The 15,619-nt window shown below is 40.2% G+C and overlaps 1 protein-coding gene across 3 annotated transcripts in view; it reads right to left on the bottom strand.

The window, feature by feature from the left end:
- Positions 1-15,619, bottom strand: part of KCNQ1 (potassium voltage-gated channel subfamily Q member 1) — a 533,253-nt gene that overhangs the window by 429,847 nt on the left and 87,787 nt on the right. For all 3 annotated transcript variants that reach the window (XM_048852582.2, XM_075129328.1, XM_048852583.2), the window contains exon 2: positions 15,146-15,236. In XM_048852582.2, the coding sequence (XP_048708539.2) occupies positions 15,146-15,236 (91 nt within the window). The remainder of the gene's footprint in view (positions 1-15,145; positions 15,237-15,619) is intronic.

The following is a 15,619-nucleotide window of genomic DNA, read 5'->3' as shown; positions in this document are numbered from 1 at the left end:
TTGCAAGATTTAGACAAGAGTCTAGCAGAATTCTCACAATTTGAATTTTCTCTGTGCATTTCCCCTCCAGCATGAAAATAGGAAATCAAGACATGGAAATAAATTACTATTTACAAAATAGTCTGCAATCTATTTTATCAGTTGCCAGAAGGAAAGCCACCAAGAAATCCAGCCATTTTATTTTTAGCAAGTTAATTGAAACCACTTTACTTAATCCAGTATTAGTTGCAAAATAAAATGCTCTCTCTCTCTCTCTACTAACTCATGGATTCGCCTTTCTTATAAATCATTGGCACTCACTGCAGTTATGCAATTATACCACACCTGCAGAGTCTACCCAGCTATCCACACCAAGGGCCACTTAAAGCAATTCAACAGCCACCAACTAGTGACAGCTGGCAAACGCAAGCCTGTCTCCGGTAGTCTATCATATGTAATCAATTGCAAATAGAGCTTCAACAGACTCATCCTATTATTTCCTGGCTAATTCCCTCAGGGAAAACAAGCCAGCAACCCTCCACTTTGAATCATGATGCTAGTAATACCCACCTTCTCCCATCCCCTCCCTTTGCATCAGTTCACTACACTGCTTTGGCTTTTCAGCTTGATATCCGTTATGTTATGTCAGCTGTTACATTACGCTTAAAACAATAGACTCCAGCTGGCTGAGGTCAGATGTAAAAACAAGGACCTAACAAAGCCACAGGCCCTCCAGTTATACTGAAATTGAGATACATACTCAATGTAGCACTTAATGACAAACTACTTTCCAGACATTTGGGCAAGGCATAAAGGAAACACCTGTCACTGCAAACATTACACACTAATCCTGATAAATCCTAAATTTAAAAATCTTTCTTTTCATTGCTTGCCTCTACCGTATGCCAGCATTTCACAGACTTAGATTTTTTTTTCCAAGGTGGTACTTTTATTCCTTCTTCTTCTTCTTCTATTTATTAAAAATGTTATACATTTTATGGAGTTTGTAATTATATGGAAAACATGTTTACTATTCTGGGTTTGGTTTTGAGTTACTGGTCAGAGCTATGCTGATTGACACCAGCTGAGGATTAACACCAGCTGGCTCAACATGAGCTCTCTGGTAGAGTACACCCCAAAAAACAAGATACAACAGAAAATAAATTATACAATTCTTAGGTCGATTTTCTTATACTGACCCTAACAAAAGTTGCTGACTCACTAAAGTTCAGCTGCACCAAACAAATGAAAAAAAAAAACCGAACCAAACCAAACACATGGCATATACGGATTTATAAAAGCAAATATAAATGAGAAAAGTGCTGGACTGACAACACTGGAAATTGAAGTCCTCCATTTTTCTACAGAAAAGGTGCAATATAGGCAGTGCAATATAGACAGTCCAACCCTGCTCTTCCAGTATGCCTCATATATAAATAGTTGAAGGAGCTTGCTCTAAGAGTGAGAAGACAATTCAATCTCCATGCCCATCCAGGCCTTCCTTTGTGCCAAGATTGCCAACAAGAGCACTGGTGGTGGCAGCATGTACATAACATGGATCCTCCGTCACAGTCCATATCGAGATCATCATGTCATAGCATGTCACCCACCAAACAGCCAGCAGATGGCAACAATATATCACTATTGACCTGTTCTGGATTGCAATCAGTCACCAACTCAACAGCATTACTAGGAAGGCCTTTCTTCCATGAGTCATTCAATCCTAGTCCTCAAATCTCAGTCCCACTAAATCCCAGTCACTTTACAATCATTCAGTTCCATGTTAACAGAGATATAAAGGCCAAATTCTGCCACCCTTACTCAAGTTGGCAAGTACCTTACTCCAAGAGTAGCCCTGCTGAAATCAGTGGAACTAGAGGCAGAGTAAACTACCCCTCACTGTGCATAAAGGGTAGCAGAATCTGGCCTATGAATTTATCAGACAGTATACAAGCCATGCAGAACAAAGATGCAAAATTATTTTTGAACAGGCATAGGCAAGCTGGCTCAGAAATATTAAAAGCCTCTCCCCATTTCTAGAACTGAACTTCAACCAAATTTTTGGGGGGGTTTGGACACATAATTATCTATCATTGGCCAAGACAAGAACCACAGATACAGCAATACTAGAGGAAAGGCTCTTCTGTCTGTAATTCCTACTGTGAGCAAAAATAGAAGTGCCAGAATTTTCTCAAGGAACCTTCTTCTCTTCAGATTGCCAGTCCAATGCTCCAGACTAAAATTAGCATCCAAACCTACAACCATCTGCACCTAAGAAGCAGACGTAGACACACACTCCACAGCAAATGAGTGCACTGCTAGCAAGCTAGAGATATATGATAAATAAGCAAGTGAAAATATCTGTGTGAGAAGCAAGCTGGTAACTCAGTGTTGCCTACTCTAGCAATTTTATCACGGGTCTTCCGATACTTGGTGTTTTTCTTAAAGCCCCAACTTCCAGAGTCAGGAGAGTACATGAATCTCAGCCTTCATTAAAAAAATCCTATCCCTTATGTCTGAAGGGAAAAGCTTGAATACACAAACCCTAATGGCTTAAAAACCAGAATGCAATTTATTATTTTTTCAGTCTCGCCCCTTAATGCTTGGGGTTGGCAATACCAATAACTATAACATTGTAACAAGGATCTGCCCATCCTAAGATGTATAACACATTAGGTCTGCCTATCTGGTGGTAGAAGGAGTGACTATTTTTTTCTTATTTAAGCAAAAGATATAGTACTCTTTCTTACAACCTCGCTCTGTGCTCTGAAGTGTGGCCATTGAGAGTTAAAGCAGTGAGTGTCCATATTTCTTTCTATCACGGTCCCTATTACAATACTAGCCTTCATAACATTGGTATATATGAAGTTGCTGCTTAGCAGTTACCTCATATTCCTAGAATACATTTTTTTGAAGTAACATTAGACCAATTTAACCACGTGAGCTTGTTTTCCCATTAAAGGTTTTAGAGGGGGAGTAGATATTTGGGAGTGCTGAGGTGACATGTGCCCAGTTCATTTTAATGGCAGGTTTCTTTTTGAAGGGAGGAAGATTGGAGAAACTAAGTACCAAAATACACAGGGTCAAGGAATCCAGCAGGATGAGTTACAAGGATTTTGTGGTAATAACCACAGTGTGGCTACAGCAGTCTCTGACAGCTACCTTTACATCCCTCTCAGAAATAATTGGGTTGTGGGTTTTTTGTTTATCAAGAATATTACAAAAAAGTGATCTAGTCTGAAAGTTTTAATCTTATTTGAAAGAGCATCTATTTATTAATATCTAGATCATTCTGGATCAAATTTTATCTACTTGAGAACTCAGTGATATCAGATTCAATTATGTGCTGAATTTATTCACCCCAATGAAAGTCTCCTCTCATCATGGTTCAATGCTGCCCCCTATAGATTGCAGATCAGAACTACTCCTCCCTACCATACATGTTTATTTTAAACATAACCTTAATTAACCAAAAGGACCAATGGCCCTTCTTTTCTCTGCAGTTTGACTCTGGGCACAAAAGTGGTGTAAAAGACCTTTAATACAGCTACATTTTCTTGTGTAGCTACTGGTCTGGACACATTTTCTCTCTATTACTCCTCCGGACCTTGCTCCCATCTCTCCAATTCTTTCCCTCATCAGTTTCCCCTGCACCACTTCCATGTGTCAAGCACTTCTACTGAGCAAAGTGTAAAATATAAAAAACAGGAGGGGGTGGGGAAACACTCATAATCCGGATCCCATTTTATGCACTAAACCAGATTAAATAATTTTCCAATTTAATTATACTAGTGCAATCCCCTCTGTGGGCTCTCTTATTTCCATTTAAAAGTGGCTTATTTTGGTTTAGCTTAAACCTATTTGTAATTGGCTTGGTACGAACTGAAATAATAGTATTCACACAGACTTTGGCACTGGTTTAACTAACATTTAAAATCCATCCAAAGTTAAATGGTACTACTTTCTTAATGTAGACAAGTGCTCTCTCTTTTCCTTCCTTTTTCCCTCCCTTTTTTGGGCTTTTTACTTCTCTTGCCATGACTGAGTGTATGTCTATACAGTAGTTGTGGAACATGACTGCAGCCTCTAAAGGTATACCTGAGCTAGCTTTAATCTAATTGGCTGGGGTCCCAGAGCAGTGAAGCTACGGGAGCTCAAGCTTCAGCATAGGCTATGCCCATGTGTAATTACCCATGATTCCAGACAAGCTTGTACAACCCACATTGAAGTGCACACTGCCATAGTTTCACCAATACAGGCCCCAAAGCTAGCTAGATGACTGCTAGCTTGGGTACATCTAAACGCGCTGCAGTCATACCCTGCGATTGCAGTACAGACATACACTGATCCACTGGTCTGGGCTACAAATAACATTGTGACGCAGAAGTGGGGCTGGCTGTGAATGGCTGCTGAGGTTCCTTGTGCAGTGCTTATCCTCAGGGTCCTACACAGGAGAGAATGAACATTTTGCTCCCCAGCATAGAGATGGTAAGAAACAGACAGCTGGCAGGGGGGAAGCAGCTGGCAGAACAGCTATCACCAGAAGAACTACACAGCAGAAAAGTGCTTGTTTGATTTACACATCCAAAGGGCTGGATTTAAAACAGGCTCTAGGTAACAGCAAGGCATGGAGGAGTGGGGACAGCTGGAGCCTGTGCAGAATTTTTAGCCCTCTCTGCAGTGTGATGTCCTATGAGGATACAAGCCAGATATATTCCTGAAATCACCGCCAGATGGCTCGCTGGTATTCGAAACAGGAAACTAGATCTTTCATTTCTAGTATCAGGGGTAAATTCTTATTATACTGGTCCAAATCCAGGTTATGTGAATAATGGATGAAAGTCATTAACCCTGATGGTTGTTTGGTGGCTTACATGAAATTAAGAATAATTATACCTTGAATTTAAATAGTGATTTGAATCAACAGCACTCAAAGTGCTTTATTCCCATTTTGCAGATGGCGGACTAAAGCATAAAAGAATAGAAATGATTTTGTCCAAGGCCACACAGCAAGTCAGTGGATTTTGTTAATAGAACCCAACTCTCCCTTGAATCACAGCTGTCCCAGTGAGTTGTTGGCCTTATTCGAATTCTTGGGAAAATCTGTCCACATTGTAAATCTGTTCCCCCAACACAGTTAGAATGAATTGACACAGTACTGCCAACCCCCAAAACATTCAAAATCAGACCCCTCAAATCACAAGATTTTTTTAAAAAAAATTTATTTGGGGCTCTTTTAATTTGCCTTCTTGGTTTCTGGGACTTCAGATTACACTCAGTTCATAATTTTTCCCACAATCATGAGGGACAATTTTTTCCCCTCCCCCAAATGAAAGCTGAGATTCTAAGCTCCAAGAGCTGGGGCTTTAAGAGAAGCATTCAATATCATGAAAGTTAGGACATCTTCGTTGGCAGTCACAGCAGAGGGAAAGGATTGAATGGGCATGGAGGCTGACCTACTCTAGCCCTGGCCCTTTTGGATCAAGACAGAGGTCTGCTGTTGGGACAACACGTAGCCTGTATTGTATGTGTTTTTTGGAGTGAGTACATTGATCCCTAGGGCTTCTGGCCCCTTCACTCTGCCACCTTTCACATACAAGAAGCTCACAATTTATATATAAAAAAAACAATAAAAGTTCATCTCCCAAGTCCCCAGCCACCCCCATATAAATACTGGGATAAACTCTCTCAATGCTATTCTTTTCCTCTTACTGACAGCAGATGCAACAAGATAGCATTGTGAAAACTGTCTTCACAGTGAAAAGATTTAGATATTTCCCTCTCTCCCTTTTTTTTAAAAAAACATAAATATGTAAAAGCTGGAGAATAAAGCCTAGACTTCACTTAGGCCTTGATTGCAACCCAGTTTCTCTTAAAAAATTGAGAATAAATTCCCCTGCCAGCAATATTAATATTAAAAAAATCTAATGTGTAGAACCTGAGGGTCTTTTAAATATATATAAATACAACTATTTGTATGAGTAATATTTAAGAAGAGTAGGAAAAAGAACCCAGAACATACAAAGTTGAAAATGACATACACTCCCCATAAAAGTGTGCATTAAAAAAAATTCTGGGGTGGAAGCAATATTGAAGTGAGATTCTTTCACGAAAATAGCTTTTTCAGGCACACTGAATAACCTCCAGTTCAGCAGAATATTTAATCCTCCTGGATCAGGCACTTGGATTTTCTTAGATCATGCTGACAGCATTTTGCTGCGTTCTGGCACCATAAAATCCTTGCTTATGAAAGTAAAAGAAAAAATATGGTCTCTCTGGGAACATATTCTCTGAATTACTTTCCCCCTCTCCCCCCACCCCCACCCAGTTTAAATATTGTACTCTCAAAATCAATTTTTACACAAATACACCACATTTTCTTCATGAGTCATGGCAAAAACTCTCCCGCACCAGTACTTTAAACAGGCCAAGTGTACATGTACCCTTCAAAATGATGATCCTTTCAGAGGCTTGGCTCTGACCTGAGCTCATGTTGGCTAATTGCCAATGTGCAACCAGGGAGTCAAAACCCTACAAGAGCACCATCTAGTGAGGCAAAGTGAAAACAGCAGGCTGAAAATTGTGATTATTTGGAAACTGAGAAAAAACTACTTCTCCCCTAATCACTCATCACAACTATACTCAGGGCATGTCTACACAGCAAAAGCTGTACTTGGGCGAGCCTTCCCAAGCTAGCTGGAATCTAGCTAGTGTGGGTAACAACAGTGAAGACTGCGCAGCATGGGTTTCACGGTGGGTACTACACGCTTGGCATGGATCCTGGGTATGAATTTGGCTTGCTAGCCTGCTCTGAAGCCCATGGTGCAATCTCTTCACTACTACTGTTACCTGCATTAGCTGGATTCACGTTATCTCAGGTAGGCTAGTCCGTGATGTGTAGACATATCCTTAGACATGGCTTCCCTCAGCCTTCTTTACAGCTACAGGTTGTGATAAAGCACAGGAAATGACTCAGCTAATTAGAGTTTTCTTGTTTAACATTGCAGGCTGGAAAACACTTCAGGGATATGTTTATATTTCATGTGGAATAGTTTCCCCTCATTTATTCTTGTAATGAAAAGGTAGTTTTAGAATCATAGAGTATCAGGGTTGGAAGGGACCTTAGGAGGTCATCTAGTCCAACCTCCTGCTCAAAGGAAAATATTTAGGAAAATATTAGAATTTGTAAATGCTTCTTGGTAAGTCACCATCTATGATGCAAGAATCCTCTATTCCTTAGTTTGTAGTGGAAAGGCTATACTATTCCAGAAATGCTATGCCTGTGTGACTCCTCCGCCTAGAGACACTGATCTAGAATATAATAGATTTCATTTCACTTTGTGAGCAGAGTAAGGGCTTGTTTACACATGGAGCTACTCTGGAATAGCTATTTAAAGTACAAACCTGTTCTTTAATAATTCTTTGGACTCTCTTATTCTACATACTCAGTGTGTAGAATAAGAGTCCAGAGACAGAGTTATTCAAGAACAGTTTTGTGCTTTAAATTCACACCCCGCCTTAAACTGAATTAACTTTCAAGTGTAGACAAACTTTAATTATTCCAGAATTAAGTCACTTTTATTTTAGAATAGATTGGGCAGACAGGGAGCTATTTTAGAATAGCTACTGGGAAACAGTTAGTCCAGAATAGCTATGCCAGGCAATTTCCTCATGCACACAAGCTCTGAGATTGTAAGATCCTATGGGAAGAGCCATTGTCTTCTTATTTGCCTTCAAAGTATCCTGCACACCTGCAGTGTTATAGGAGCTGATTGAAAAATGCAATATGTTTTCTGCAAAAGTTTTGGAATGAAATGAAAATTGTGTGTTTTATTCAGGTGTTGTTGTTTTTTGCAAATTTTTTCAGTTTTTTTTTAATTCCCTCTCACCTCCATCTTTTCCCATTTTCCCAACTTTTTACACTAGAAAAGAAGGGTGGAAAGAGAAAAAGGGTGACCAATCACCCCCCCACACACACTCCTGCAAAAAAAAGTTTGGGTTTCAGTAAAAAAACCAACCAAACAAACCTGAACATTTTAACCAAAATACCAATTTTTGGTTCAGTTGAAAAGCCAATCATTTTCTTGAAAAAAAATGTCTCGGTGAAAATATTTTCAACCAGCTCTAAGTGTTACACGTTCATAATGGGCCAGATCACGAGCTTTCACTCAGTAACCATCTCAAACACAACAGCATTTTCAGACTATATACACACTCGTAAGAAAAACAACAACGACTTTAAGAATATTTCTGCCAACAAAGATAGAAAAGAACTTTTTGAATTTTCTTCTTGTGGAAGGTGCTCAGACATGTGGCGATTGATGACCTTATCAAAACCTAGATAGTTACATAGGTAGATAGATGGATCATCCCTTTTAAGGGCAGCCCAGAAGTAAGGGACAATACAGATATATGCCACTTCCGGGGCAGTTATGGGAGGCATAAGGCAGAGATAGTGGATCAGATAGTGCAAGGATGGTGCAATATATTCCCCTTGTGTGCTGGTCCCACTCTGCAGGCTTGGGATCAGGGGAGGGCCCCAATTCCCCACTCCCTTTGAGTGGCTGTATACCCCAGGGGAGTAGAGTCCCTGTGCTTTCCTGAACATAGGGACTGCAATTTTAGGTGGCCTTTATATAGGCCATGCAAGGTGGAAGGAAGGCTTCTTGTGCCTTTTCCCCACATTTCACATGCAAGGGTCAGGCAGTATCTGGCTCGGTATCAGTTAGTCAACACTTCTTCTACATAAATCACTTTGGAAATGTGAGAGTTACTATATACATAACGCAATTTTGCAAAAGTTCTGTTGATTAGCTCGTCAGCGGACAGTCTCATATTTACTGGGGTACAAGCTGAGGGACAGTCTTTGCCTCCAAATCCACCACATTGCACGTTGGATTTATGGAGAACTCTATCCTAAATGAAGGACCCCACTGGCCAAGGTCAAGGGAAAACCTGCCTTGGGCAACGCACTGGTACTTGCCCTCTTGGGAAAAAGAAATGGATATGGGGACCCAATTTTACAGAGTTCAAATGAGGATGAGACACTTATTTAAATTTTGGGCTCACAAAACACGCTTCTATTGTGAAACCCAACATTTTATACAATAGTTTGAGAGGCCTCATGACCCTCAGACTCCACAAGGTTCACTCAGGTCTAATTTTAACTCTTCCTGTTATCCCAGCTATATCCAGACAGCAACAACTTCCTCCAGCATCTTATTCCACTTCTGATAGACTGTTTCTACATAGCTGGCCTTTGAGGCCTCTCTTTGATTAATACTAGTTGGTAAGTTAACTTGTCTGCCCTTCTTATTATGTACCTAGTTTTTCTTCCTTCATCCATGCTAGGCACATGGTGGCAACAGCAATGTCACCTGTATTCATTGTTTTCCCCCAAATCAGTATTATTCATTTGCATTGCAATACTCCTACAAGTCCTAGACCTGGACCAGGCCTCCATTATGCTAGGTGGATTGTACTGACACAGAACAAAAAGATATACTTCTTTGGGTCAGGGAATGACAGAAGTTTACATTTAAAATATGTGTATAAGCACTGCCACCCAGGTCTGTCTGAACTCTCCCCATGCCTGCGCTGGCCCTTATCAGCCTTCTTACATCTTTGTTTGGGGCAGTGGCTTGCTCTCCTATTTTTGCACTCCTTGACCTTTGAATGTAGCTACTCATTTCTATTTCTTCCATCCTTGAAGTCATACTGCAGTTTCTCTCTGAGGAGCTCTTCCATGACTTCCCATCTAAGAGTGTCCCAAGTCTAGTTCCCATGGTCAGACAAACATATTACATAAAAATATCACAAAAGGATCAGCAGAGAAAGCTTTCCTAGGCAGATACTAATATGAGTCACATTCTGATGCCCTTACTTATGATGTTTAATGGCACCTTAAGTCCATGAATAGTTCCACTGCAGTCAGATAAACTGTCTAGGGCCAACGCAAGTCAGACAGCATGGAGGGGATTGTTCAATAACCAGCTCCTTAATCATAGCCTGTGGGGACACACATTTGATCATTTAACGTAAAATTGTTCCATGTTGACAGTCAAGTCAGTCATTGATGAAGATGCTCTCAAGAAGAGTCTCCCATATAAAATATATAAATAAGGAACAATTTCTCATTTATTTACCGTAGAGATTTCATTAAACATCTGCCAGCTGACTCAGCCCTTCCCTGCAAACTGAAATATAAACTCAGACTAATATTTGCTTTTGCATCACATGCATGGGTGCACCTAAACCTCCATATAAAAGTTTCTGTGCAAACAACTTCAATGAATGCAGAATACATTTCTTTATTGAACTGACTGCCAGTACACAGTCTTTTGTTTTAAACGGGCACTTAACCCTATTTTATATATCATGTGAACTTCCAAAATTAACCCTTTAGGAAAAGAAAGTCAGGATTTACCATTGCTAGATATTGATTCATATTGTAGTGGGAATTCCCAATGCAGGATTAACTGCTTATAAATTAACCATAGCTTTTGTCATCAGATACAAGAGAAATGCAGATTTGTTCTAGCAGGCAAGTAAGGTAATACAATGCCAGTGATGATCAGTTTTATGTTCCAAGATAGCATGAAACAAACGTATCAAATACAACTGGTTATGTTGACATGAGGGGTTTCACTGAATTTGGTACCACGCACCCAATATGAAATATTACACTTACGACTGGTCACACTAAGTGCACTATAATTTTGAAGGAGATATTATAAAAAGTGAATGTTATTGTTATTGCAGAAATGTCTACAACTAATACAAAATTCCATTTATTGAAAAGGAGGATTGTAGGATTGTAGATGGACTCAAACCCCTCTCTCTCCCCTCCCTCCCTCCCTCCCTCTCACAGAAGCAGCCTACTAAGCATGAAATTAAACTTATAAATGGTGTCATATACATAGTGGTTGCCATTAAAATCTAGTTTAGGAATATATCATGTGCCCATTACTGTAATACTAACACTAGTCTTAGTATATGAAAAATTGATCTCTCAGATACTACTTGGCCATTTTTTACTTTTTAAGTGATCACTGTATATAGAAGCAGTATATTTTTAAACAACTGGTATATGTCTGAATACTGTTGAGGAGCTTTTCTAATATTAATTTTAACTATAGAGAATTCTCTCACTATAGAGAATATTTTTACAAACTGAGAAGAATTTTAAATTTCCCATTTTTAAAAATCATATTGAGATTGCACTTGAGTGCTGTATTGGTTGAAGCATAAGCTACAAAGATTCTGTAGTGAGTATTAGCAGAAGAGTATACACCTCCCAAATTTCCCTACAGCAGCTATCAATATTCAATATCATATCCAGCTTCTGTGGCTGCAAACAATTAAACATGCTGGGAAAACCGGTGCTGTAAAATATAGACCATCTCTTGATAATAGTTTTCGGCACAGCAGACAGTTGAATAAGGTGTACAGAAACATACAGCAAATGCATAAGTGTTACTTGTTTTTGAGTCAAGTGGGTGATTTAAGTTTTAATTTCTTTTCTGTGATTCAACAACTTGAATAATTCTTTGAAAAAGTTTTCTTGCTACAGTTTGAAGACAGAGGTTTCTGTCAAAGATCCTGAAAATGCTTCCTCAGGCATTAGAGGTGATAATAGAGAGAGAGAGAGAGAGAGACATTAGCAAATAACATTAAAAGGGGAAGAATTAACTTCACTGTCTTACTAGTGGTTTAAAACACATTCCAGATTAGAAACATCATAGAAAGATACACTTTTACTAGACATAGAATCATAGAATATCAGGGTTGGAAGGGACCTCAGGAGGTCATCTAGTCCAACCCCCTGCTCAAAGCAGGACCAATCCCCAACTAAATCATCCCAGCCAGGGCTTTGTCAAGCCTGACCTTAAAAACTTCTAAGAAAGGAGATTCCATCACCTCCCTAGGTAACGCATTCCAGTGTTTCACCACCCTCCTAGTGAAAAAGTTTTTCCTAATATCCAACCTAAACCTCCCCCACTGCAACTTGCGACCATCACTCCTTGTTCTGTCATCTGCTACCACTGAGAACAGTCTAGATCCATCCTCTTTGGAACCCCCTTTCAGGTAGTTGAAAGCAGCTATCAAATCCCCCCTCATTCTTCTCTTCCACAGACTAAACAATCCCAGTTCCCTCAGCCTCTCCTCATAAGTCATGTGGTCCAGTCCCCTAATAATTTTTGTTGCCTTCCGCTGGACGTTTTCCAATTTTTCCACATCCTTCTTGTAGTGTGGGGCCTAAAACTGGACACAGTACTCCAGATGAGGCCTCACCAATGTCAAATAGAGGGGAATGATCACGGCCCTCAATCTGCTGGCAATGCCCCTACTTATACTCCCAAAATGCCATTGGCCTTCTTGGCAACAATGGCACACTGTTGACTCATAACCAGCGTCTTGTCCACTGTAACCCCTAGGTCCTTTTCTGTAGAACTGCTGCCTAGCCATTCGGTCCCTAGTCTGTAGCGGTGCATCCCAGATTGCTCCAGAGTACAAATATGTATGAGTATAAGATGGGCTCCTTTTGCTGCCTATAGGAAGGTAAAAGTTCTATATAACATAATGGTTATACGCTTAAATTAATGGGCACACCCTTAAAGCAAGGGAATTTGGAAGCTTAATAGCACAAGTGAGGTTTAAGAGATAACAGTGTGTACTAAAATATCTTATCAAGGGAAACTCCACTTACCTAACAAAAAAGGAACATGAACTTGCAGGACAGTTTAATATATTCATTAATATACCCAGATATATGCAAGGATGCAATATGGCTAGTGGTGAAAGGAAGAGTTTGGGTGTCAGGAGACCCACATTCACTCTGGACTCTGGCTCAGCATGCAATCTTGGACAAATAATGTTTCCGTCTCTGATTTTCCCCAGCCATAGGTGGGGATAATGTTATGCACCCCCATTAACTTTGTAAAATGCTTTGAGATCTTTGACAAAAGGCACTACATAAATATGAAGTACAGTGTTATCATGATATAGTAAATGATGACTGGTTCTGAGCCCAATACCAGTAAAATACTAACAGATGAATACAGAAGAATTACAGATTATGACATAGGGCCCAATTATCTCATGTACACAAATGCACAGTGAACTCAGAAATAACTCCATTGATATCTCTGGGTTTATACTAGTGTAATACTTATGGAAGTGAGAATGGACTGAAGTCCATAGTGTTGAAAACGGATCATCATATTTTCTGTCCTGAATGCAATGCTTTAACTAGTTACTGCTCAAATGGGGGGCAAAAATCACAATTTGTCTTATTACCCATCTATCATAAGGCCCATTATGGCAGCTTTTTCCTTAAGTAGCCAACCACAGAGTGACAGGTACATCCTACCTTAGTTTCCCTTTCTTCAGTCAACCAACTTGCCCATTCTTTCCCGAGACCAGACCAGCAGCCATCTCATGTGTCCAGGAATGGAATGCTGTCCCTCTCAGAGTTCAATAAAATCCCAATTTCCAGGAATCATTTATTACTTTAAGTGCAGCCATTCGCAGGTCCCACCAAGTGAAACAGCTCACAAACCCCAAAGTAAAACAAGATAAAAGACAGCAATTCACCAGCTCTGCCATTCCTATCTTGGGATCTCCACTCTCCAAGTCACGTACCTAGAAGGTCACAATCCCTGTTCCATGATTCCTGTGTGTGTCCCTATTCCAGAGTCTACGCCGCACTGGCCTTTTCGATTTTCTTGCAACTCTTCTGCCATAATCCTCATCTCTGGTCTTCTCTGAGTGGGCTCCCCACAGCCTTGTGCTCTCCATGCCTATGACTGCTGAGTTCCTGCAGAATCACCCTCTTCTCTTGGGTTTGCCCTGCCCTGGATCTTTCCTTTTACCTAAAGACTGCCATATGAGTCTTCAACCCGGTAGGGTTTCCCCTGCTCCAGTCAGTCCTGTCCCACCAACTCTCTACAGTTCTTCCTCTGCACCAGCTCATCCCCTCCCCACTCCTGTTCTCTGAGGGGGCTCATGCAGCTCACTTCAGGGAACCCTCACCATCTCGCTGCTGCTTGCTTCTTCTTTCTCCTTCTCTTAACTACTTCCTGGCTTTTTATCAGTGCTCATGTCCTGCCAGAACACTCTGGGATGCTATTATGGCACTTTCTGGGGGAGCTGGAATGGTATCTTATGGCATTTCCAGTCCTTTTGGCACTGGCATTCCAGCACTTCTCAAGCACAGCACTCACCCTCTGTTTTTTATAGATGCTGCTAGGTCTTGTCTATCTGATCCTGCTGGGAGGCAGCTACTGTAGTTAGGTACAGGAGAATTGGACTTGTTCCCTTTTAAAGGGACCAGTCACCCTATGACAGCACACCTACACTTATTCTTGAAGAAGCTTGGCAATATTGTGACAACAAATGAATTGCCTCCCTGAGAATTAGAATCTAGGCCTTGAATATGGATCCACAAGTTCAAGACAACAGGTGCTTAGAGTGTGGTGGAGATATTGCCCTGAGCTTTGCATTTGTCTTTAGCCATCCCCTTGGCAAATGCACGTAGCAGCTTTGATGGGCCCTGGAGAAAGCGGTATCTATTGAAGGGAAAGCCCCTGGGCAGATCCTCAGCTGGACCTGTTCCCTTTTAAAGGGACCAGTCACCTATAACAGCACACCTACACTTATTTTTGAAGAAGCTTGGCAGTATTGTGACAACAAATGAATTATCCTCCTGTGAAGATTCATCTCCCATTGAAGTCAATGGGAGCCCTTCCATTGTTTTCAGTGGACTTTGGTTTAGGTCCTAAGAGAGGTTAAAGAAAGGTCAAACTCCAGGAAGAGAAGTGGTGCAGTCTTATCTGAAACAGTCTCAAATGGTTCAGACATGCTGCATCAGAAATTCTGGGTGTTCAGAATACAGGGTCTGACTGCCCTCTCATCCTGAATTTGCACCTGTGTGGCTTCATTCATTTCTATGAGGTTATTCTGGATGTACACTGGTGTAAGGAAAAGAAGAAACACATGAATAATGAATAAGCACGTACAGGAATTGAATGTTTTAAATTCCAGGTAACAGGGCAGAATTTTAACAAGTCACAAAAATACAGATTCAGCAAATGAGAATTAAGAAAAAATAGGAGAAAACACATACGCAGAGACATATTAATCCAATGAACATAAATGTACATACCATCCAAAATAATGTCCCTGTGGCCAGAGTTGCATATTGTTCAATTGTAGAAAGCACACTGAATATGAGGCAGATCAGCACTATAAGGAAACTGAAAAAAAAGATGGTAAACATTACTAAATATCTTATCCTATATTAGTAAAAAAACGATTGGGGGGGAGGAAGGGCAGGCAAAATAAGCTAAATTTTAATTTAATTATTTCTTTTATTTCCTTTGTACATACAGAAATAATTTCTTTTAAACATAATTGTAACAATTTGGAAGCCATTTTTCTTTTTGTGGAACTATTTATTTATTTATTTATTTTCAAACATGGAGTAAATTTGTTTTATTTAGTTTAAACTTGTCTGGGGAAGTCCTTACAAGAAAGCCACTGGTTAAGAAAAAAGAATGTTTGGACATTTTTATCAGGAAGACCAGGAAATTCCATGTGGTAAGTCAAACCTCTTCAAACCCTAACCTGTTTTGGACAC

The sequence above is a fragment of the Caretta caretta genome, chromosome 6, assembly GCF_965140235.1.
Source record: "Caretta caretta isolate rCarCar2 chromosome 6, rCarCar1.hap1, whole genome shotgun sequence".
Lineage (NCBI taxonomy): Eukaryota > Metazoa > Chordata > Testudines > Cheloniidae > Caretta > Caretta caretta.
This window is presented reverse-complemented; position numbering and strand designations above follow the sequence as displayed.